The following is a 24,569-nucleotide window of genomic DNA, read 5'->3' on the forward strand; positions in this document are numbered from 1 at the left end:
CTCTCTTTGCTAGGTGCTGGTTGGTAGAGCCGGCCTTGCTGTGGTGGAAACAAAGAGGTCACTCTCCAGACTTTGACTTTACTCATCTTTGATTTAGTCCCTTGAAGGTAGAGTTCATTTTGAGAGTCACATGTGAATTAGGGAGAAAGTAAAGGGCTGGAGACATGGCTCAGTGGTTAAGAATAAGTTCTGCTCTTACAGAAAGCCCAAGTTCCATTCTCAAAACCCACATTGGTGGTTCACACCTGCCTGTAACTCTGGTTCCGGGGCATCTGGCAGCTTCTGACCTCCATGGGTACTGCACACATACGCACATACTTTCCCAAGCACACACACAATGTAAAAGAGAAAGGAAAGGAAAGGAACATGTAGCATGGTGGTATCTCATCTTTGTTCTTGCTGAGTCTGTCCTTTTTTGCGAGGTTCTCAGACCTGAGATGAAGAAGACAGAGAACTGTGGGTATCAGGTTTGTGGATCCATCAGCACCTGTTGAAGCAGCATTGATAGTTTGGATGAGTCACCCTTCCAAGGGTGTACATGTGTGAAAGCAAAGCACTGGATGGGCTGACTCAGGTCAGTCCAACCTGTGTGTCAGGATCATCGGGGAGACATTTGCAGCTCTTCCCTGGCCCTTCTTCCAACCTCTGTTCTGGTCTGGCGCATACCCTGGACACCTCTCTGATAGCTCCCTGGCATTCTGTTACTGGAAGGAAGATAGCTTCTTTCTCTGGAACAGTAGTGCCCATCCTCACAGCAGCCATAACCAACTGCAGGCTAGACATTGTATTATAATGCAACCACCAGACTGCCCACCGCAAGGGTTTCAGTGAGTCGTTATACAGTCAACAGGGAAGATGATAATATCAGACTCAGGGCAACTGGCCATATTGTGAGAAAGATTGCATACTGTTTCCAGGCTTTAGAGATCCTCTGACTCTGCGGTAGGGGTGGGTGTGGGCCAAGCGGGGAACCTCTCAGGATAAGCAAGAACTAACCCGGCGTCTCTGAAGTCCCTGAAAGGCTGGGGTTATAGCTCAGTTGGTAGAGAGCACATGTCCAGCACAAAGTCCTGAATGCAGTCTGAAGTGCCACATAAATCAGCTGTGGTAGCCCACTCCTAATCCCAGCACTGGGGAGGTAGAGGCAGGAGGGTCAGATAGAGGGATGGTGCATACATGAGTGCCGTAGGGGCAGGTGAGGCCTGGGAATGCATTGGCTGAACATGGTGGTAGGGGAGCTTGGTCCTTGGGTGTTTTCTGAGAGTATATGGGAAGAGAAGTGCCCAGGCTCTGGAGGTTCAGTATAGCACGGAGGTCAGAGCTTTGCTGGCCGCAGCCTGTGAGAGCCACTGGTTCTCTCAGGACAGGTAGGACCATGCTGAGGTGAGACCCTTATAGACTGACTCTGGGTTTGCATGGTGTGGCGATGGCAGAGGCCTCCTAGGTTCATCTGTCTCCGGCTCTCCACTCATTACATGCGAGCTGTCTCCGGCTCTCCACTCATTCATTACATGCGAGCTGTCTCCAGCTCTCCACTCATTACATGCGAGCTGTCTCCGGCTCTCCACTCATTACATGCGAGCTGTCTCCGGCTTTCCACTCATCACATGCGAGCTGTCTCCGGCTCTCCACTCATCACATGCGAGCTGTCTCCGGCTCTCCACTCATTCATTACATGCGAGCTGTCTCCGGCTCTCCACTCATTACATGTGAGCTGTCTCCGGCTCTCCACTCATTACATGCGAGCTGTCTCCGGCTCTCCACTCATCACATGCGAGCTGTCTCCGGCTCTCCACTCATTACATGTGAGCTGTCTCCGACTCTCCACTCATTACATGTGAGCTGTTGGGTGTTTAGTTCATTTATTCATTTATGGGCCTGGGCAGTGAGACGGATCTTGTTTGTAGTTCTAGCCCAGGCTGGCCTCACAAGCAGGCTGGTCCTCCTGCATGAGCCATCGTGCCTTTGTGTGAGCTGGTGCTGTTTGGGATTTCCGGTTAGAGGGACTGGAATATGTGCTATTCCCAAGTTTTCTGGTGTTGCTATACAGCTGTCTCGTCCAGCCTGGCCTCACACTCAAGATCATTCTGTCTCAGCCTCCCACATGTTGGGCTTATAGGTGTGTACTGCCACACCCACTTTATTCCCAGCCTGGTACATTAGTGTGCAGGCAAACATGTACATGTGGTCATATAGGAAGGGATGTAATTATAAGTCACAGAATATAGGGTGGATTCTGCCAGACAGCTCAAAATGGCAGCACACACTCCATCAGCAGTGGGAGACTTCCCTCTGATACCTGAGGTAATAGGTCTCTTTCATGGTAGCTGTGAGGGACGAAGTAAAATGGGATCCTTTTTCTTTTGTGATTAAAAGGTAAAGTATCTTTCCATGTGTTTGCGTGGTGGGCTTGATGAGTCTTTTCTCTCTAGCCAACCTCCTTCTCCAGACAAGGTCTTACTGCATCATCCTGGCTGGCTTAACACTCACTGTGTAGACTTGGCTAGCTGTGAGCTTGAGGGATCCCTGGCTCTGCCCTGCTAGTGCAGTCCATATAGGTGTGCACTACTACACTGGCTTCCTTCCCCCTTTCACCTGGCAACTTTCCCTACTGATTCTAGAAATGAGGGGCAGGGTGTTCTGAGGGTTTGGGCCCAGGACCTCTGGCATACGGGGCATACGGGGCATATGGGCATACGGGCATACGGGGCATATGGGCATACGGGCATGCAACTAAACACTCTGCCCTGGGCACTGTCTTCAGCTGACAGGAACTAGACAGGAATTCTTTTTTTTTTTTTTTAAGATTGAGTTTTCTTATTTGTTAATTATGTATAGCTGGATGTGTGCACGTGAGTGCAGGTGCCTACAGAGGCCAGCGATGTTGCTCCCTGGAGTCACAGGCAGATACGAGATGTGGGTGCTGGGAACCAAACTTGGGTCCTCTGGAAGATCAACAAGTGCTCTAAATCACTGAGCTGTCTCCCCAGGCCCTGATTTCCAGGAATTCTTTTGAGTCCTTAGCTTTATATGTACATATGGATGTGTGTGTGTGTGTGTGTGTGTGTGTGTGTGTGTGTGTGTGTGTGTGTATGTGTGTGTGCAGCTCAATATATAGACCAGCCTGGCTTTAAACTCATTAGAGATCACCCTGCCTCTGCCTCCCAAGTTCTGGAATTATAAGCCTGTACAACCACACTGGGTTAAATAGGCTTTTTTTCCCCCTTTGAGATAAAATCTCATGCAATCCAGGCTTCCTCCTCTGAATCCTAAAGATAACCTTGAATTTCTAATCCTCCTGCCTCTGCCTCCTGAGTTCTGGGCTTATAGGTGTGGATCAATATACCCAATATATACAGAGCTGTATATTCGTGTGCTGGGCAAATACTACCAGCCAAGCTCGACCTGCGGCCCCTGTTTCTCAGGTCTTAATGGCATGTGTGTGTCTTTATGTAGCTGGAGGTCAGCCTTGAAACAGACTCTCACTGGGACCTGGAGCTCCCTGATTAGGCTGGCCTGGCTAGCCAGTTAGCTCCAGTGACCTGGCCGTCTGCCTAACACAGACCTGGAGCATGCCTGTCATCATAGCACTCAAAGCGCGGCAGGAGTCGTCTTCCTCAGCCACACAGCTAAGTCAAAGCCAGCCTGGGCTACATGAAATCTTGTCTCTAAAAACTGAAGTGCACTTTATGTAATTAACTTATTATTTCCATGTAGCATCTTGGGCTTCTGGAGAATGCGTCTCCACAACAAGCAGCTGTGACTACCCCAGATCCCAGCTCATTCTTAAGTCAAGTTTGCATGGAATACAGCAGTGTGTACTCCAGCCCCCCACCCCCACGCATCGCGTCTGTACCTCACACTTCCCCAGCCCGGGCCACTGTAAACCCCAACTCCCTACACAGTGCTGTCACTCAGCACCTCCCCCACCATACTCATACCCTGACTACCACTAATATCCCCACAGTTACCCTACCCCACACTTCCACATCCAAATACATCCCTAGCATATACACACAAATCCCCATGGATACGGCCTCCATACTCCTCCCTAAGTAACTGAGAGGGCCTGGCCTGGTGGTCAGCTCACTGTGTCTGTTTTGTGAGACTCTCTACTGGCTTCAGAGCCTCACCTTTGATCCTGGTGCCCTGGCCTCTCTGAGTTTTGTTTTGGGAGGAAGCAACAGCTTGTACTCTTGAAAAAATTCCAAGAAGAAGAAGAATTGTTTGAGTGCCAAACCCCTGGGGGAGTAAGTTCTGATCCTGGGCTCAGAAGAGCTGTTTTGTGTAGTGAGACGCTGCTGGGATTGGACAGAGTGCACTTGTCCTTCAGACACGTCCAGCCCTGGAGTTTTAGGGCAGGTCGGTGGCTGGGCTCCCCACACTGGGCCAAGCTTTCCCATCCTGGGTCCTCTTTCCATAGGAAGTGAGAGCATGTGCTGAGGTCTCTCTTGTAAGGCTCGCTGCCAGTGGGGCCTGGGAGATGTCATCACGTTTATTATTAAGTGCTTCTGTGCACTGCAGCTGGGGATCAAGGTCAGGGAGGCTCACCCTTACCTCAAGCAGGGGCAGCTGAGCCCCACACACTAACCTAATACTCTACCCAGTGCTGTGTCCTGGAGGGAGGGTGGCGCTCACATGCAGCAGCTACATGGAGGTGGAAGCTTCTAGACCAGTAAGGGCACATGTACCCCAGGTGCGCCCCACCTTTTCTCGTCAATTGGCCTACAGGTCTTGTCCTGTTCTGGGGTCATTGTCCTAGGCTGCATAACTCATCCTTGGCCAGGGACTAGAAGATGCCTGAGGGACTAAATGGAAGGCCTGGAAGAGAAAGAAGGACTTTAGGCTGATGAGGGTCCATGTGGTTGCTGGGGATTGAACTCAGGGCCTCTGGAAGAGCAGTCAGTGCTCTTAACCACTGAGCCATCTCTCCAGCCTCTGGGGGGCGGGGGGCGGGGGGCGGATACGTTGTGTGTGTGCGTGCATGGCAGTGCACAGCCTACAGGATTCAGTTCTCCCTTCATAGGGATTAAACACAGGCTCGACATAAGCACCTTTGCCCACTGGCCCTTTTTTTTTTTTGTGCGGTAGGAGACTGGTTGATGTGCAGGTTGGCCGCAAACCTTTTGAACTCCTGATCCTCCTGCCTGCTGAGACTACAGATGTGTGCCATCGAGCCTGGCCTTAAATGGAGAAGCCTGTCAGGTGACCTGGGGATGAGTATAGGAGGGTGCCACTATGAAGACAAATGCAAGAGTGGCCCTCGGCTGTCTCCATCTCTGGGGCTGGTGCCTGTTGCTTTGATGCCTGTGGGCCAGCCACAGTGTAGGGCAGTCAGATGACAGACATGTCCTCATGTCTCCTTCCTTCAGAGTTTGCTGTCACTCTGCAGTTAAAGGAATTGCAACTCTGAAAAACCAAACACTCCCCCAGGGTCCCACGGTAGACCGAGCTGTATTTCCAGGGTCCCACGGTAGACCGAGCTGTACTTCCAGGGTCCCACGGTAGACCGAGCTGTATTTCTAGGGTCCCATGGTAGACCGAGCTGTGTCCGTCCTCTTGTGGCCTGGCCCAGCTTTCTCCGCCTCTCTGCCGAGCACATGGCTCAGGTAAGGATTACAGACCTCCTTGGGTGTCCCCCACAAATAAATGTGCCAGTTCTGACTTGTGCTTCAGTGCCTTTAATTAGGATTTTATCACTTGTAAATCACACCAAAGAGGAGACAGCTGTCTTCCTGTCTCAGACTGTGACACTGAGAAGCAGCTGATCAGACCAGAGGTTAAAATAGCTTACAGTCTTCTAAGAGATCCAGAGCAACCTCCTCCTTGCCTGGGCATTGATGCGAATTTTGCTTTTCAAACTCTGGGTTCTGAGAGTGTTCTCGCTGCAGTCCATCTTCCGACTTGTCACAGGGTTGATTTGGCTGACCTGGCTAACTACTTGGGAGTCCCCTTGCTCCTGGAGCACATCTACTACGCTTCGGTGAAGGGTATATAGGCAGCCATGGCCCTCCCCCATCCCCTCATCTCCAGACAAGCTCAGAAACTGGGGTGCCTGGTGTAGGGGCCTGCTTTGCACCTGGTTCTGTGTTAGCACAGAGGGAATGGGGAGCAATGACCCGCAGGCTGGATGCAGGCCAACCTTGGAGAGCAGACTGGGGTCACAGAGCACTGCACTGTCCTCCATTTGTGAAGTTGGGTCTAGACATAGACGGTGCCCTACACACATCCCTATGAAAACAATGCCTTTTTGCCCTTCCCACATCATTAGGTCAATGACCATATACAGCCAAACACTTCATTCCAAGCAACAGAAACCAGTGCTGGCTGATTTTAAATGAAAACCAAGTATTGTGTATATTTGTTTAGAGTTTTATGTTTTACTGACCATGGTGACATCCGCCTTTTAACCTAGCACTCAGGAGACAGAGGCAGACAGAGCTCTGTGAGTTCAAGACCAGCCTGGTTTACAGAGTGAGTTCCAGGCTGACTAGGGCTGCACAGTGAGACTTTATCTTTAAAGGGGGGATGGGGTCACTGTGTAGTCTTGCTCACTATGTAGTCTGCAGCTCACTAGTAGACCAGGCTGGCCTTGAACTTGAAGTCACAGTGATCTGCCTGCCTCTGCTTCAGTTTTATTTTTCAGTTATGTGTATCCCGTGTTGCTGGGTGTGGGTGTGCACGTGCGTGCAGTTGCCCTCCAAGTCAAAAAGGGCATCAGTTCCTCCAGAGCTGGAATTACAGCTGATTCGGGTGCTGAGAACCAAGTCAGGTCCTTCGGAAGCAGTGTGAACTCCACCACTGAACCGTCTTTCCAGGTCCAGAAGTGCTTAAAAAGAGCTGCCATGCACATGGGTAATCCCAGGACCTTTAGCAGCCCAGGTTAGTCTCCAACTCTTACCACTGAGGGTGACCTTGACTTCCTGATCCTCCTGCCTCTGCCTTCCAAGTGCATTACAGACACTTGGCCACCATTTCCAACTCTTGGAATCAAGTTTGAATCCATTTTGTTGCCACCAGAGAGGTGTTGAGCCCTCCCTCTAGAGTATCATCCCCAGGTCTCAGTCCTGTGTGGTTTATAGGATCAAAAGCCAGTATCATATTCCTACTGCAAAGTCTGCGAGGAAAGTGGGTGTGGCCGTGTCAGGCTTGGTCGTGTGCAGTGGGCCACTACTCCCTGCTCCATGTGGTGGTGAGGTAGATGGAAGTGAGACCTCAAGTCTAACCTGGTTTCTGCCCTTCTCTTGCTGTGTATTCTGTCTGAACCTACTGTAGCCCTTTAGACATTACATCACTCACGTGGTTTCTTGCTTTCTTCTTGTTCTGTGTGCTGTGTTCAGAGCTCATTGTGGTGACCACAGTAGCCCTTAGACAGTTGGCCACTTCCTCTTCTGGTTGAGCTTCTTGAAGAGTTCTGACTTGGGCTTCCCAGCTAGTGTGCTAGAGTTAGGTCCTGAGACTAGGTGAGCCATTAAGCATGCTGGCTCCTAGATCTTGCTGGAAAGCTTCTAATTCGGTAGGTGCTATTTATCATAGTCCTCCTGGCCGATAAGTCCAGTTTTTCTTGAGCTAGATAATAGTTGAGGCCTTTGCAGCATCACAAGTTAGTGTTGTGTTTTCACTTGGTCTAAGAATGGGCTGTGCTTGTAACTCTCCTGTTGCTTATACAGAAAAGAGACCTAAGCAGTGGCCATTTGAGATTCTGAAAGAGTGACACAGTTGGGACACATCAGTAAACAGGCTGACACAGCTTTTGTTTGCTGTGAGTTATGAGTTAAGAACTAGGTGTCTTAGCTGTCCTGAACCAGGTTGTTTGGATGGGATGAGGCCGGATCCCAGATATGAACAGGGCCTACAGAGGCTCGTGTGAAAGTGAAGCATGAACAGATATGCCAGCAGTTAAAAGGCCCAGACAGACGGACTCTGAGACCTCCCTCTGCTATCCTTGAGAGACTCTCCTAACCCACATTGAGCTTGTTACTTAAGTGGCTTCAACAGTGACCTTTGTCCTTTCTTTCCTGACTCTTGTTAAATGCTCTTCATAAATACCATCCTTTACATGGTTGCCACACGGCTGTCTTTCCTCTTCAGCTGACCTCTGCATCCTGTCCAGCAGGCCTGCCCACCCTCCTGTTCCTCTGCCTGGATGTAGGACTCAGTCTTATCTACCTTCCTGGGCCGACTTGCCATGCCTGCTGGTTCCAGGAGGCTGCCGGCTTCATCCTCTCTGGGTCCTACCATACCAGCCCATGTGGCAATTATACACTTACTGTCTCCTCAGCTGCCCCAGCTCCCTGAAGGCAGCAACTTCACCTCAGTTCCCGTCACCCTTGCCAGATGACAAGGCTCAGGCACATGGGTTTGCAAGTTGGCTGGGCTGAGATTTTTCTTCTAGAAAAGCAGACTTGCCTTTTGGACAAATCCAATGGTTATTTAAAAGCCTGCAGGCCAAAGTGACTGAAAGGCCAGCCCAGCGGGGCAAACGTGACTTGCTTTTCCCGTCTCCATTCCTTCTCCTTACTGAACTGTTAGGTTACATTCCTAAAGCTAGCCATCAAGGCCTGTTCCCTTATTTGGCCACTTCTTCCCCCAAAGCTGACCACCAAGCTCCAGCTATGGAAGTACTGAAGTCTAGCAATCACAGCCCCATCATTGCCGCCCTAATTAACCTGTCCAATCAAAATTAAGACACCTCACCCTCCACAGGTTTTCCCTTTATAAACTACCCTTTGCCTGCAGGCCATGTCTCCTCTCTATCCTGAGGCAGTCCTTTGTCCCTCTGGAACAATACTCCATTCTTCTTCTCCCTTGTCCTCTGTCGCCTGTCTTTGTTTCTATTCTTTGCCCTTTGTCCCTCTGGGGCAAATAAATCTCCTCTGTGCCTAGAACTCGGTCTCAGGTCTCAGCGTGTCCTGTTCCAATTCTAATCCTTTTGGTGATATTAAGTAGTTTGAACTTTGTGGGGGCTTATGAAGTCAGGCAGTGGCATTGCCAGTCTTACACAGGTGTGGGCTATAGAGCTTTGTCAGTGGTTCATAGAGAATAAAGGTGGGGTTTTAGTTGATATTAAACTTGGAAGAAGCTGGACGCCACCAAGAGCTCTCTGTCCTAGCTATGGCGTTGGCCAGTGTGGGTGGCACCTCTCCTGTGTAAGGTTAAAGGTTAACATATTTTAAGAAAGTCAGTTCTCACCTCCAGCAGTGATAGCTTTAATAGTGTACCTTTAATCCCAGCACTAGGGGTTGGTTTGGTGCTGCTTTGTATTCAAATGCTAAATACTGGGTCCCAAGGTCTGGTTGCCCACAACAAGGAGATCATTGGATACACCAAATGATGCTATGTAAATCTTGCCCCCAAGTTATCCTGGATTCATGGGCTGGGCAGAAGAGAGAGAGTGGATGGAGCAGAGGTTCCCAGGCTTGGAGTCTCAGGCAGGGACCATGAGGAGAGGAAGGAGGAGGTGATCATGGGCTAGGTGGATCTTGAACGCATGGCTACAACAGCTGGCCCAATGAATAGGAGTGGCCCAGGCGGAACATGGCAAGTGATATCTTGGGACTCACCACAGGCAAGTAGACACAATAGCATAGAGGACTGATGATCAGTCCCTGGCTGTCTACCATGAAGTCCCGGAAGAGGTCCCAGGCACCTTCCTGTAGTGACAATTTTAATCCAGTTGTGGGAAGTGGGGCTGCTTCAAATTGTCCACTGCAGCAGACTGTGATTTGCCAAGTGCTCTAGCAGGGGTATGATTTTGCCAGCAGTTTCTGGGATTGTGTGATGGTGGAAATTCTGGGGACTTTTTGGAGGGTATATAAATGCTAGCTAGCCCTGAGAGGTAAGGTGGGTCGCTGGTTGTTGGTCTCGGTTTGTTAAGTAGTCCTGCACGAAGAAGAGACAAGAAATTAGATATCCTGATGGATGAAGATTGAACCAGCCCCAAGGAACTTGACACCTCTAATCATCAGGAAGTAGTCTAACAGTAACTACACCCCCTTCCTTTCTGTCCTTTTTTCTCTTCTGTCTGGTGTTGAAATGGTTGGGAAAAGCGTGGCGAAGGGTGGAAGAAAGAACCCAAGAAGTAGCCAAAGACCAGACACGCCTTCCACAGGAAGCTGGCACACACTCTAGAAGCCTTCACCCTGCAGCCTCCTGGAGCTCTGTGATCGCTCACTAGCACCTCGGCCGAGCGTGGGTGAGGAGTCTCGGCGGTTAAGGAGTTCTGCTTTGCAGCTGAGGCAACTCTTCCCCTCCAAGACAAGAGGGAAGTGAGGCCAGGTGGGAAGGTGGGGGAAATGACCTCACTGTTAGCATCAGTTAGCATCTTAGCTGAAAATGCTCAGTGAATAATAAGGGAGGTGTTTGTGCTAATTTAGGGGACCAAGCCTGCGGTGTGTCTGATGTGTCTGCTGCTGTGTATAGTCAGATTACAAAGGGAAGCTGGTGTGTGCAGACCTCAACCAACCCTGTCTGTGCCCCTGCAGTGCCGGGGTTGGGGCTGCTGTTGAACTTGTGAAAGGTCCTAAGACACTGCCTAGGCTTTTGAGGTCTGTTCCCCAGTCAGGGTCGGAAACAGTTTAGGGTTCGCATGGCCAAGACAGTGAGTCCCTTGTGTCTGGATTTGCTGGTTGCTTTTGTTTGTTGGTAAATTTTTGGCCACAGAAGTAGAATGGAAAGATGTTACACACAGTTGTGCTGGGCAGCTCCACCCAGTCGAGTCTTTAGCTATGTAAGTGTGGCGTTGCCATGGTAGCAACCTTGGCACTGTAGTTAGTGTGGGACTCAGCTGTGCCCTCACATTCTCCAGTCTGTTTTACTGAGCAGCTGGCCCTCTGGACTGTGCCCAGTAGGCTGAACTATGTCACAGTCCCAATTATGTATGCCTTGTGATGAGCACTGATCTGAATACCTCTGCCTGGATTGTTCTGGTTACTTTAATTTTCCGAACTGGAGTTTCTGGCCCAGAAGTGGTTGGGTTTGGGGCTTTTGGTAGTTGGCTCATATCTCTCTAGAATGGTGTCAGAAACCCTGTCAACCCTAAGGTGTGTTGTAAGAGCGCTTTAGAGTCTAATAGAGAGGCCAGGCATGGTCAGTATCTGTGAGTTCAAGGCTGTCACGGTCTATATTGAGAGTTCCAGGTCAGTCAGGGATATATACTGTGAGAGACAGACAGACAGACATACACACACAGAGAGAAAGAGAGATGGACAGGCAGACAGACAGACAGACACTAGCTGTGTGTCGTGTCAGGACAAGAATTGGGCCAGAGAAAGTAGGAGGCATTCAGAGGAGAGCAGCTTGAAGGCCTCCTCCCCTTCCCCTTGGGGTTCTGGCAACCCCAGGCCATGTGACTCTGGATGAGTTACTTAATTACCTTGTGCCTCTGATTTGCTCATCCACCAAAACAGGAAGGAATGCTGACCTTATAAAATGTTTGCAGTGGTTAATTGGGTAAAAATGATTATGTTCAGTAATGTCAGTGTTATTCACTTTAGGTTGCCTATAGGAAAGCAGGACAGAAGTGAATGCTTGCATCCAGCTCTCGGAAGTGCTCATCTCCTAGTCATTGGGGCCCTAGTGCAAAGCTTTCTTGTTTTGTTGAACCTACTTACGTTTTCTCTCCCCTTCTCTCCAAAAGTGGGCAAGATTGAGCTGGGCTGGGCTCAGTTGCTAGAGCCTGTTGTGGTTCCCATAATGCAGCTGACTGTCAGCTCTCTTGAGTTTTATTGAACCAAAGTGTTGGGTGGGTGGCAGTGAGGGAACAGCCGACTCCCTAGGAAGAATCCCACAAGAGTCAGGTGTGAGCCTGGCCTATCACTGTTGGGCAGCAGGCTTTGGACCTTGCCAGGATGCCACTGAGCCTTCCTACAGTAGACATCATGGAGTAGAGGGCTTGCATTGGACAGTGGACTTGGTTCCCTTACTGAAGAACCACCAGGGCCACCTGTCCCAAAAAGGGTCCTGCAGTTTGCTTATAACCCCAACCTGGGTGAGGATTGATATCAGGATTTGCCTGCTCCCTGCCCAGTCCAAGCCAGTGCTGTAGGCTTTCTGTATGCCTCAGGGGTTCCTGCAGGGAGAACAGGTGGGAGTGTGGAGCCTCTCAGTTCTGGGCTGCCTCTGTGAAATGGTCTAGTCTGGCTCTGCAAAGGGAAAGGGGACTGTGGTTTCTGCTATGCCCTCTGCCTAACCTTCCAGTTGCTTACTTCCTGCTGCTGCTGCTGCCGGTGAGGGTGAAGCTCTGGGCACTAGAAGGGCCATGTTGTACTAGTTGTTCCCTGTTCCCCTCCCTCTGCCCCCTGCCCCTCCCATTCATTCTGTAACAGGCAGGACAGGGAGGTAGGTGTACTTTGGAGACTCTCCCCAGCCACCTAGAGAGCCACTGCCTCTTGTTCACTTCCAACCCTGCCCTCTGAGAATCCAAAAGAGTTCTGGACTTTTTCTCCAGAAAGCTGTACCTTCTAAAATCTGACACTGTGTGTGTGTGTGTGTGTGTGTGTGTGTGTGTGTGTGTGTGTGTGTGTGTGTGTGTGTGGTTGTTGGCTCTGGAGTCTAACAAGGTACCCAGGGTAAGGGTTTCCTGTCATACTTGAATTCTCAGCATGTGCTAGTGCTTTGTCTCCTTGGCTTCCAGCTTGTGATACTTGCAATTCCCAGCACCGGGGATCTGGCCAGTATCTGTGGACTTCTGAAGGAATGGTGCGGGAGGAGTTACCTGCCGCCTCCCTTGTAATTGTGGCAGTATGCCCAGTTGCACTTCTGGAAAGAACAAGAGCTGACTTGGCCTGAGGCCAGCTCCCTATGTTCCCCCACCACACATAGGACATCAGTGATCCCAGGGTTAAGGCCGTGTGACGCCGTAGGAGCTGCGTGAGCCCAGCATGCTGCAGCCATGGTCTCAGTGGACAGTGGGGCTAGTCCTGCCTTTCTTCTGCAACCAGGGGCCATCTTTCCTATTGCTGAGGACATTTTAGCCAGCATGGATCCCTCACAGCCTCTGCACACACATCAGGCTCTAGTCTGCTTGAAAGCTGCCACACCCTTTCTCTTTGTCCCCAGAGCACCGCCACCTCCTTTGTCTCAGCCTAGCTGCCTCCTCCCAGTGTCTCTGCAGCCAGTCCTGCCTGACTTCAGACCTAGTTCCAGCTCTTATCCTGAGCCTTATCTCTGGTTCTCTTGCTGCTCTGCCAGCTGCCAGAAAGGCACTTTGTGCTCTCTTTCTCTGTCCACAAGCCTCTACAGACTAGCTGTGCCCACAGGGGAGCTATGGCTCCTGCTGTGACCTACCTCTGGCTGGTGTTCCCCAACCTGCCGTGTCACACTCTTGTTCTGAGTGAGGGATCAGAAGACCCATGTCTATGCCTGGTGCCCATTAGGAGGCCAGAAGAAGGTGTCTGATCCCCTAGAAGTGGAGTTTTGGATAGTTTTGAACTACACTGTGGGTGCTCAGAATTGAACTGAAGTCCTCTTGAAGAACAGCCAGTGCTCTTCACTGCTGAGCCATCTCCATTTTCTCATGCCCTTGATGAAGCAAGCATTAGGATATACAGTGCCCTTCCTGTTCAGAGCTTTGCTGAGGGCATCACAGAAGATCCATGGGAATGAAAGCCCCTGTGCCCACGGTCCTCTCCTCCTTGCCCTTCTGGGAGCTACCTGCCCACCCACGCTGCAGGTTTTTCCTTTTCCCTCATCCTTTCCGTCTTGTAATAGTTTGATGATGTCACCATGACTGTCCTTGTTTTCAGAGATGAGGAAACCAAGGCCAGACTTGCCCAAGGCCACACAGTCAGTGCAGCCTGATTTCCCACTGGGTTGTAAGCTAGAGCACACATGCTCTGTGAGTAGCAGGTGTCAGGCCTAAGGGTATAGACTAGTAAGACAGGTGCCTTCCCAGAACGCACTACCTGCTGTCAGAGTGGACCCGCAGACAGGAGCTCCCTGCAGCAGCTAGGATTTGCATTTGGAGACCCAGAAAGGGAAGCAAAACAAACAGTTCAGTTCAGTGGGATCAGTCTGCCTAGAGAAGTCAGAGCAGTCTGTGGTGATCACCCTGCTGTCTCCCCCAGTCTCTGGGCAGTAAAGAGCCAGCAGGTTTTGGTCCTGAGCATGGTGCTGTTCAGTCCAGACCTTATCATTCCATCTTCAGGGTGAGTCAGGCACCAGTGGCTGCCCTACCCTTCTAAATGCTCTTGTAACCCAGCTCCCAGGGGCCACCGCACCCGACAGGAAGTACCTCCACCCCATCCTGAGGTGGCCCTGGCTCTAAGGACAGGCTACAGGGTGCTGTCGTGGGACCTACCAGGTTTGCCCCAGCATTGCCAGCTTCTTCCTGCCCCGCCTTGGGCACTGCATGGCCATTTGTCACTCTTCCTTACTGCCACCTTGAGTTAGAACCATAGCGATTCTTGCTGTCCTCTTAAGAGACTATAGTGTGCGGGGTGAGGGTGTGGGGTGTGGTGGGGTTGGGGGGTTTGCATGGGAAGGAGGAGGATTTTGAGACCTCGTTTTCGAATGTCTTTAAGTTTGTTTATTTGGGGGTGGGGGTTGGTATGAGCATGCTACTGTGTGTGTGGAGATCAGAGGAACTTGCAGGAACTTGTTCTTTTCTTCCACCACACATTAAACTCAGGACTGTAAGCACCGTTACCCTCTAAGCCATTTTCCTGGCCAAGGCCTTGTTTTTCTGGATTGATCCACAGAGGGCCGGCTCCTATGGAAGTGTGTCTGTCTGCACTGGGAAGTGGTCTGTACTGTGAGCTCTTGCTGGGTCTCCAGCTGCCTCAGGAATAGGTTAAGGGTGACAAGATAGCCCTTCAGCAGCTGGCCTGCCTCTCCCATAAGCATCCCTGTATCCCTTAACTCCCTCCTGGAAGTAAGAGCCCCAGTCTTCAAAAAGCTGAGTTTGTGGAATATCTCAGGATGAGAGATGACCTGTTCCTTGGCTACTCAATTTAGATCCTTCACCTTTGGGGCACTTGGCCCTGGGTACAGTTCCTTTAACCTTAACCACCCTTCAAACCCATACGCACAAGTAGCAGCAGGTTGAGGCAAGTCCTGGCTGGGCGCAGAGAGGTGTCCTCTTCCCACAGTGCTGTCAGCGTAGGCAGCACTAGAGGAAGACCCTGTCACCCCTTCCTGAACTCCTTAGGCCATAGCAGGGACCCAGCAGTCACCTCTCCCAGGAATGTTCCCTAACCACTTTGTATCCTGCCCCATGAGATGTCAAGAATTGAGTTGAAGGGCTGCCTCCCTCCCTCATCTTGCCAGTTCCCCAGATGTACAAAACCCAGCAAAGCCTTCTCACCAGGTCTGTTCCTTTGAGTATTCTGGGGATCCTCGAAGTGTTGCCCTTTCCCCGTGATCCATGAGCGCAAGACAGACCGAGCAAACAGAAGGAACTGGGGTGCAGAGATGCACTCTGCCTTAATAACCTGGGGGGAGGGACTGCAAGAGAAAATGTGTGGTTTCCCCTCTCCTTTCCTTTCTCCTGTGTGTCTGGTTGAGGATTGAGCCCCAGGGAGTGGCTCTGCATTCAGACAGCCATGTGGACAGGACACCAGTGCTCAACCAGCAAAGGCACCTTCCAGGAGAGGAGTGGAGGAGCAACGCCACTGTTAAAGCCACTGTCAAGAATGAGGAGCTCAGGTAGAGGCTCCCCAGAGCTCAGTAAAGCTGACAAAGAGAAAGGAAACCAGAGCAGGATGGCGAAGGTCTCTGATCCCAGCAATTACACTTGAGCTACAACATCCCATGACCCTGCCATCCCCCTCCCCACTCCACACCTGTGAGACACATAGGGATGGGTAAATATAGTTACTAACATCTGTGACGTCACTATGCGTCTCACAGATGCTGAAGGAGACGGGATATTATAGGCTATTTTATGCCAACAAATTAAGTAATTTAGATGAAATGTATGGTTGGTTTTGTTTTCTTGACTCATGGAGAAATAATCAGTGCGAAGAGGGGCCGTTCAGTAAATCGTTTGCCTTACAAGCACAAGGACCTTAGTTCAATTCAGCGCCTGTGTAACAAGCCAGACCTGGGGCAGCAACATGGCTCTGTGGGGAAGTCAGTTGTGCCACCAGCCTAACTATTTACTTGAATTCGATCCCTGGGACCCAGATGGTTAAAGGAAAGAAGAGAGTCCCAAAAGGTTTCTTCCACATATGTGTGCAGCCAATAAATAAATGTGATTAGTACTGATAAATGAAACTAAGAAGCCAGGCATGCTCTTGTGTGCTTATAATCACAGTGCCGAGGAAGCAGAGGCAGCTGAGCTCACTGGCTGGCTAGCCTAGCATACTTGGCAGCAAGTCCCAGGCGGCTGAGGGGTGTGTTTCAATAAAACAGATCGGCAAGGCTGCCAAGATGACTCAGCAGTCAGGAGCGCTCACTGTTCTTTCAGAGGACCCAGGTTTGATTCCTAGCACACACGGCGTGGCATACAGCCATCTGCAACCCTATTTCCTGGAGATCCGAAGTCCTCTTCTGACTCTGCAGGTTCATGTACACACATGGTACACATAATACACTTGGGCACATACATATACATATTAAATACATAATACATAATCATACATACATACATAAGCAGAACAAAAGCCTTCAAAGGTGGATGACTCCTGAGAAATGACACCCAAGGTTGGCCTCTAGCTTTCACATAATATACAAATTCATGTGCACTCACGCATACATAGCAGATACACAAAGAAGCCATTTTTAAAATTGAACATTCTTTTTTTTTTTTTTTTTTTTTTGGTTCTTTTTTTTCGGAGCTGGGGACCGAACCCAGGGCCTTGCGCTTCCTAGGTAAGCGCTCTACCACTGAGCTAAATCCCCAGCCCCAAAATTGAACATTCTTAATATACCTTTATACACTAATTTGACACATGTTAAGGAATGATGGTAGGAAAATATTTAAAATGTGGGGTTCTTTGGTAATTAAGTTTTTCTAACAGCAGAAACATTTAATAAAAACACTTCAGGGACTGGAGAGATGACTCAGAGCACTGGCTGCTCTTCCAGAGGTCCTGAGTTCAATTCCCAGCAACCACATGGTGGCTCACAACCATCTGTAATGGGATCTGGTGCCCTCTTCTGGTGTGTCTGAAGACAGCTACAGTATACTTATGTATAATAAATCTTAAAAAAAAAACAAAACAAAACGAAACAAAAAAACCACGGCACTTCAGTTCATAACCTGGGTAGTCTTGAATCCAAGACTGGGTGCTTCTGACACCATTGGCACTTGTGAAATGCATGAACAGCAAAGTGTACAGGCTGTGTGTTCAGAACCAAGGCAGCTGAAGTCTCCCATGCAGCACAGAGGAGTGCTGCCAGAAACACTTTGAATTCATAAGGCATTTAATTTTGAATTACCTCTTAGTCATTGTATGTTTTCCTAACTGTTTTCATGATTCAGTTATGTGACCCATAGTGAGTCCTGATCCACATTTTAAGACATTGGATTCTAGAGGAGAGAGTTCTCTGGCTAGTGAAGGCGGAGGAGAATGGTTGGGGACTTGCTTGTAAGGGACGGAGGGAGCAAGAAGGGAGAATAGAGCTGGCTCAGTAGTTAAGAGTATTTGCTGCTCTTTCAAATGGTCAGGGTTTGATTCCCAGCACCACATGGCTGCTTACAACTGTCTGAAACTCCAGTTCTAGGGGATCCAGTGTTCTTTGCTGGCTTCCATAGGCATCGGGCACCATGATGCACAGATGCACATGAAGGGGCACACACACACATGCACACAGACACAGACACACACACACACACACACACACACACACACACACACACGGGGGTGACGGGGTTAGAAAGCTGACTCAGCAGGTTAAGAGCACTTTCTTGCAGAGGACACACTGGTTCGATTCCTAAAACCCACAAGGCTGCTCACAAACACCTGTAGCTCCAGTTCCAGAGAGATGGGACATACATGTTGCACAGATACACATAAAATAAATAAATCTGAAAGAAAAAAAAACAGAATGGAAAATGGGGGGTTAGAGGAAGGGAAAGGGAGAAACTTGGGAAGGACATGGAGACAAGGGTAAGGACACTGAGCGTGATTCAGGGGTCTCCTAGGATGTTGGATATGAGACCCCTGGGCTGCCTGCCTTGTTGGGCATCCACTGATGCCTTGGGCTAGCTATGGCTGGATCTGCGTGTGTAGCCACATCTGAATTATGTGGGGAGACAGGAAATGGGGCTGAGTCACTGTTAACAGACAGTACTCCTCTCTCAATAGGCTGTGTCTAACCTTGGCAAGAACTCCAGGGCAGGCCTGGAGGACCATGATCCAGATCTGCTCTTGCCATTTATGGTTTTGTGACTTTGGGCATCTTTCCTCTTTTTTCCTTTCTCTGATAGACATTTCTGAATTATTCCCCACCACCACCACCGCCACACACACACACACACACATTGGACTGAGAACCTTAGGTGGGCACTCCTGTGATTAGTTCCTCTAGTTCCAAGGTCCTAAGTTCATGAGTTCAGGCTCTCAGGCTGGGGTGACCTATGCTGGAGTTGGGGTGAGGTGGAGAATTCTCAGCATCCCTGGAAGGGGAGTAGACCGGGGTGGGGCAGCAGTGCCCGTGACCTAAGCCGGTGCTGGCCCAAAGCAATTGTCATCTCAGGCATGCTTGCTGTTCCTCCTGAGAGGCACCCTGTTCACCTGAGTGCCCTACGCACTGTTCACCTGCTCCTGCCACCCGCAGTCCTCCAGCCCCTGCCGTGGTCAGTGCTCTACTCAGCTTCCCAAATGGGGGTAACTGGCTGTCTGTAGACCATGCTGTACCTGCCAGCCAGATGGCTAGGAGGTTTGAAAATGTCACTTGGATCCTTCAGTGTTTTCTCCCTTGTTAATGAATAACTTGGCCCTTGCCAGAGCACTTGAGTGTTTCTGGGGCTCTTAGAGATGGCAGTGGCAGTCTGGCTCTGGCTGAATTTAACCTTGCCTTTGGTTAGGAAGGGGCATAGTGTAGGCCAAGTACTCCTCCTGGTGGATCCTTCTTACACAGACCCTGCCCTCTTCTGTCAGCTGCACAGAGCCCTTCAGAAAGAAGCTTCCTGGAGGGGTGGAGTTCAGTACCCTGCTCTACCACATCTAACCCAGGGAGCAATTTACCAGCCCCTTCCCTTGAGGCAAGCACTTCTGGGATTTGCTGTTGATAGGGGATAGTAAAATATCTGCATGCTTTTAATCCAAACACTCAGGTGACGGAGGCAGGTGGAATTCAGTGAGTTTGAGAGCAGCCTAATCTATATAGTTGGCTCCAGGCCAGCCAAGCCTACATAATGAGACCTTGTCTCATAAACAAAAGTGAGAAACCTGGTAGTGTTGTGACCAAGCCTTTAGTCGGGAGGAGCCCATGTCAGCTCTGCCTCTTGAGGGCCCCTTTCCACCCTGTGAGCCTCTCGAATGCTGACTTGCTTCTCAAGCCTGAACCTCTGTCTACTCTTTGGACCACACGTTACCTTTGGTCAGGTTATCCCTGGGAATGCCTTTCCCAATCCTGTCTGCATATCCCAGGGAACCCAGGTTTCTCCTTCCTCGTCCCAGGAAACCCATGTGATTTCCTTTCATCCCTGCTGCCTTGTGAGACGAGCTGCCCTGGGCTGGGCCTGGGGGTCTTGATCTGTTCTGTTACGAAAGGCTTTCAGGCCCCACAGGTCATGTGGCCAAGAAAGGGCAGTGGCTGTCATTGCCCTGGTAGATGTCACCCCAGAGAGAGGAAGCTGTCGGTGTTGTGCAGGACCGTCCAGGAGAGGAAGTACAGGCTGCTACTTAGGATCCAGTGTCAGCCCCAGCACAGTGTCAGCCATCACAACAGGTTGCAAGTAGAAGCTTTCAGGTTTCTTCTCAGAACTCCACTCCAGCAAGAGTTCATTGCCAGTAACAAAGTAAGCTTGACATCTCCTAGAGGGCTATCCCTGGCATGTAAGCCTCAATCCTAGCCTTGGTTCATGCCCTGGGCCTATGGCATGGCTACATACAGTTGGTCCTGCCTATCCTCAAGTTATGGTCCTCAAGGCACTTGGACCACAAGCACACAGTATCGGGACTGAAATAAACATGTCTTAGATAAACTGGGGTGGGGGAGGTAGATTTTGAGTGGGTCAAGGTGCTTGTCACCAAGCCTGTCAACTCAGTTCAGTCCCTGGAGCCTGCATGGTAGAGCTCCTGAAATTTGTCCTAAACTATTCAGACTCTTGGAAGTTCTCCTCTGACCTCTGTGTACACTGTGGCATACTTGTACATGTGCACGCATGTACACAGACACACACATAAGAAAAAGTTTAAGAACCAGATTTAGAAGAAAATTTCCCATAGACTGTTAAATGGGTTCTTTTGCCTCCGTCTCCCTTAGTACGCCACAGACCTGGGCAGTGAGTCTAGTTCCAGGCCTGGTCCTGAGTTAGGTTTCTTCCAAAGGGATCCAAATAGGCTTTTCTGGAGAAATCTCTAGGCTGGAAAGAGTGCTAAGAGACCTAGTTGTTGGTGACCATCTTTCCCCCCATTCCCTAGAGCCCAACACTCGGTTCCACCCGATCCATGAAAGTGGCTAGTAGCCATCCAGCCCTGACCAGCTCCATTCTTGCTGTCTAAGATCTTCTAGCTCTTCCTGCTTGCTTTGTGCCCGGGACTGGACTGGGATCATGGAAGGGTTTGTTATTATTGTTGCTGTTGTTCAATTTAATTTTGAGACAAGGTCTCACTGTGTAGACTGTTGTGGAACTCACCGTGTAGACAAAAATGGCCTAAAACTCACAGAGATGTGCTTGCCTCTGCCTCCTGAATGTGGGAGGGTTGGAGAGTTTTAGGGAAGAAAGCAGGAAAGAGCCAGGCTTCTGCATGGCACCCAGCAGATCCCTGGCCCTGATTGTCCTGTCTTTGTTGGCTTCCCAGAGCTACAGCAGAGTTTATCTGAGCAGTGGTTTTCTTTCTTTCTTTCTTTCTTTCTTTACAGGACAGGGAAGATGGGGAACCACAGACCAAGCAGCTCAGAGAAGAGGAAGAGGAAGTTGGGAAGCACAGGTAGAGCCTGGGGGGAGGGGCACTCTTGCTATAACACACTGCCCTGCTCTCCCCACTGACTCCTTCCCAGTGCTGTTCAGGGCCGTGTTCAGACCTTCCTTGCTTACTGCCTGGCTCAGGGGTTCTCAACCTTCCTCATGTTGAAATTATTTTCATTGCTGTTTCATAACTGTCGTTTTGCTGCTGTTACAAATCTTAGTGTAATATCTGTGTTTTCCCATGGTCTTAGGCGACCTCTGTGACCACCCCAAGAGGTTGAGACTTACAGGTCGGGAACCATTGGTCTACCTGTTAGTTTAGGTCACATTCTAACCGTGTATTACATCTTTCAGTCTTGCTGTCCACCTTTTGTGTGTTTTACATCCCTGTAGATGCAGGTCCCACTTCACCTGAGTGCAAAGCTCTAATCATCTGCTCACACCTGCCTTCTCAGCCTTCATTCATTCATTCATTCATTCATTCATTCATTCTTCACCTATTGGATGGCTTCCCTCATGCATAGGCACTGCTGTTGGCAGTCTACACTTTGTGAAGAGAGTAGACCGCCCCGCCCACAGGCAGAGCTCCCAATAGGAGCAGCCTTTCCTTAATCAGCCATTCTCTTTAATGTATGTGAGTACACTGTCGCTGTCCTCAGACACACCAGAAGAGGGCATCAGATCCCATTACAGATGGTTGTGAGCCACCATGTGGTTGCTGGGAATTGAACTCGGGATCTCTGGAAGAGCAGCCAGTGCTCTTAACCACTCTCCAGCCCCAGTTCCTCTCATTCTTAGTCACTATGTAAATGCCAGAACATTTCCCTCTGGCTTGTTCACGGGCTCTCAGTTCACAGGTTCTAGCTGGAGCCTTGAGTCTCATTTCTAGGCTGTCTCTGATACACTAGATGATCTCTTCTCATCTTCTTCCTCGCTGAGAAAGAAGGGTCACTGTGAGCAATTGGTGGGTCAGTAGGAGACTCAGCTGTTGGACAGCCATGTGGCTGAATCTCAGAGATGGTGCTGCAGCAAAGAGAAACTTCAGGATTGAAACTCGATTTTAGAAATGACGCCTGCATGTTTCCCAGTCCTTACCAAGCTCTCATGTATCTGCTGTGCGCTGTGTAGGACACTGCCACAACACCTGGGAGACAGTGGTAGGCGGTGGCATTCCCTACAGGGACACAGGCTGTTTACAAGAGGAGTCATGATTAGCTGCTAGGAAGAAAGTGTGAGCGCACAGGGAGCGGTGGCTGCAGTTAACGCTGGTGAAGAGGCAAAGAGAAGGTCCACAGTGGCTTCCCCAGTCTGTACTACGTGTTTTATTTTTAGACAAAGACCAAAAGAAAGGGGCAAATGCATCTCGCTATACAGCAAAATGTGGCTTTTTCTTGACTGGGTTGGGTGAGGACATAAGTCATGACCTCCTCCTGTCTAACTGAGAAAGAAGGAGTATACTTAGTTCAGGCTCCTGTCAGTAAAAGGTCCACCTTGTGGGTCCATGTCAAAGCTCTGCTCACTCACTAGGTTTGTAGAGGTCATGTGTGACAGAGCGCTGACCCCGTGTCCTTCCGTCAGAGCAGCTGAGGACCAAGCATGGTGGACATTGGGTTAGGTCTGCAGCACTCACTGTGCTCCCTTCTCTTGTCTCTCCTCTTGAGCAGTGAGGATTGACCGAGCAGCTTGTCTGGCTTGGGAAGGGGGCCCAGCTAGCAAGGAACTGAACCTGCCTGACAGCTCCCAGAGAAAAGCAGGCTCTTCTGACTTGAATGCCTTTAGAGCACAGAGCCAGGAAGGCAAGTCTTGGCAACAGTTAACACGAGGCCAGACCCTTGGGCTGGACACAGTGGCATTCGGGGATTGAGCTCTCTGGGAAGAGCAGGACGCACGAAGCAGAGGGAAGATACTCCATGCAGAAAGGGCTCCATCAAGACCCCTGCGCGTTCCAGCAGATCCAGACAGACCCTGAGGCCCAGGTCCCCTTGGGGAGAGAGGGTAACTCACAGCTCCACTGGAGGGCTGGCCTCTGAGGCTAATCACTAGTGAGCGTATTGACTTCTTGGGCCTCTTGGAGGTGAAAATGCTTTGCTTTCACTTCGGTGAGCCACAGGGGAAGCGTGGGAAACAGCAGAGAACAGCATGTGCTGGCCCAGAGGTCTGAACCTGCAGTAGGAAAGGGTGGGTAGGCTGGGAAGACAGACAGCGCCTCAGCTCCTAAGACCTCTACTCATGAGCCCCCAACCCCTGTTTACAGTGTCAGTTGGGGGGCCATCCTGGGAATGATTCTGAGGGACTTGGAGGATCAGTGTCTGAGAAGCTGTGCCTGGCACCTCCTGACCCAGACTCACGGGGAGGAAAAGGCGCCTCTTTCTCTCCTTTCCGTCCCCATTTCTCCTTTGCCTGGACCTGGAGACTCCTCCCTAGGCATTGCATCACACTGCCACTCAGCTCTGAACGCTCTCCACCAGATGATCCCAGGGACCTGCCATCTGTGAGCACCTGTGTGCTGACGGAGAACAAGATCCACCTGCCCCAGTGCCCTGTAGGTCACTTGGCATTGCTTGCAGAGGCCAGGTTACCTTGACACTTCACAGACATTGACTGACAGCCATTTCAGTTGGTTTGTATAGTTAGCTCATCTTACCCTTAAAACAAACAAACAAACAATAGGCCCTGAAAGATAGAGTGGAGTTGAGGTCTGAAAGCCAGGGCCTACAAACTATTAGCTCTTTGCCACTAGGGTAAGTCATGTTGCCTCATTGAGCTTTTGTATCTTCAGCTGTTAATCAAAAATGAAAGGACACTTGCTTCCCCTGATGGAGAACTTATATTTCCCAGCCGTGCTGGGCTCTGAGCAGCAGGAAGACACTGAGAGGCCCTCCCCCCAAGATGGTTACTTACAGACAGAGCTGGAGCTTGAACCTGCCTAACTAGCTCTCAGAGAACATATGCGCCAACTTTACAGCTAGGACAGTAACTGGGGAAACAGCAAGGTGGGTGCATGGGAGTTGGAAAGAGCACATGTGACCAAGAGAGGGAGGAGCAGGAGCCGGTACAGAGCGTGCTCACAGAGCGTGCTCACGCAGCAGATTAGATAGTGCTGCAAAGAAGCCGAGTGGCCTCATTTCACAGATTGAGCTGTCCCACCAGAAACATTGCAAGGCCAGGGTATGCAGCTGAGGAGCAATGGGGCCAGCACCCTAGGGTCCTGCCCCTGCCTCCCCAGCCAAGCTGGTTCTCATGGCTTGCCCAGGGCAGCCATTCCGTTGTCCATAAGACTTTTTCCAGAATTACTTTGGCTGTTCTAATCCTTTGTTTCCTTATAAACTTTACAGTCATGCTGAATGTAGTGGCTCACTCGGCATCCCAGCACTAGCAAGGCTGAGGCAGGAGGATTGTCGTGAGTTTGAGAGCATCCTGAGCTACAGTTTGAGACTGTCTCCAAACTCTCCTCTGCCTTACTCCCTCTAACAACCAGCTTGTTGCTGTCTACTGAAGAGAGAGAAAACCTGCTGGCATTTTGATTAGAACTTCATTGCATCTATGG

The 24,569-nt window shown here is 50.2% G+C and overlaps 1 protein-coding gene across 2 annotated transcripts in view; it reads left to right on the forward strand.

Moving 5' to 3' along the window:
- Positions 1-24,569, forward strand: part of Ccdc12 (coiled-coil domain containing 12) — a 51,796-nt gene that overhangs the window by 13,006 nt on the left and 14,221 nt on the right. For both annotated transcript variants that reach the window (XM_006243970.5, NM_001108783.1), the window contains 1 exon segment: positions 20,977-21,044. In XM_006243970.5, the coding sequence (XP_006244032.1) occupies positions 20,977-21,044 (68 nt within the window).

This window comes from Rattus norvegicus, chromosome 8, assembly GCF_036323735.1.
Source record: "Rattus norvegicus strain BN/NHsdMcwi chromosome 8, GRCr8, whole genome shotgun sequence".
In the NCBI taxonomy this organism is placed as follows: domain Eukaryota; kingdom Metazoa; phylum Chordata; class Mammalia; order Rodentia; family Muridae; genus Rattus; species Rattus norvegicus.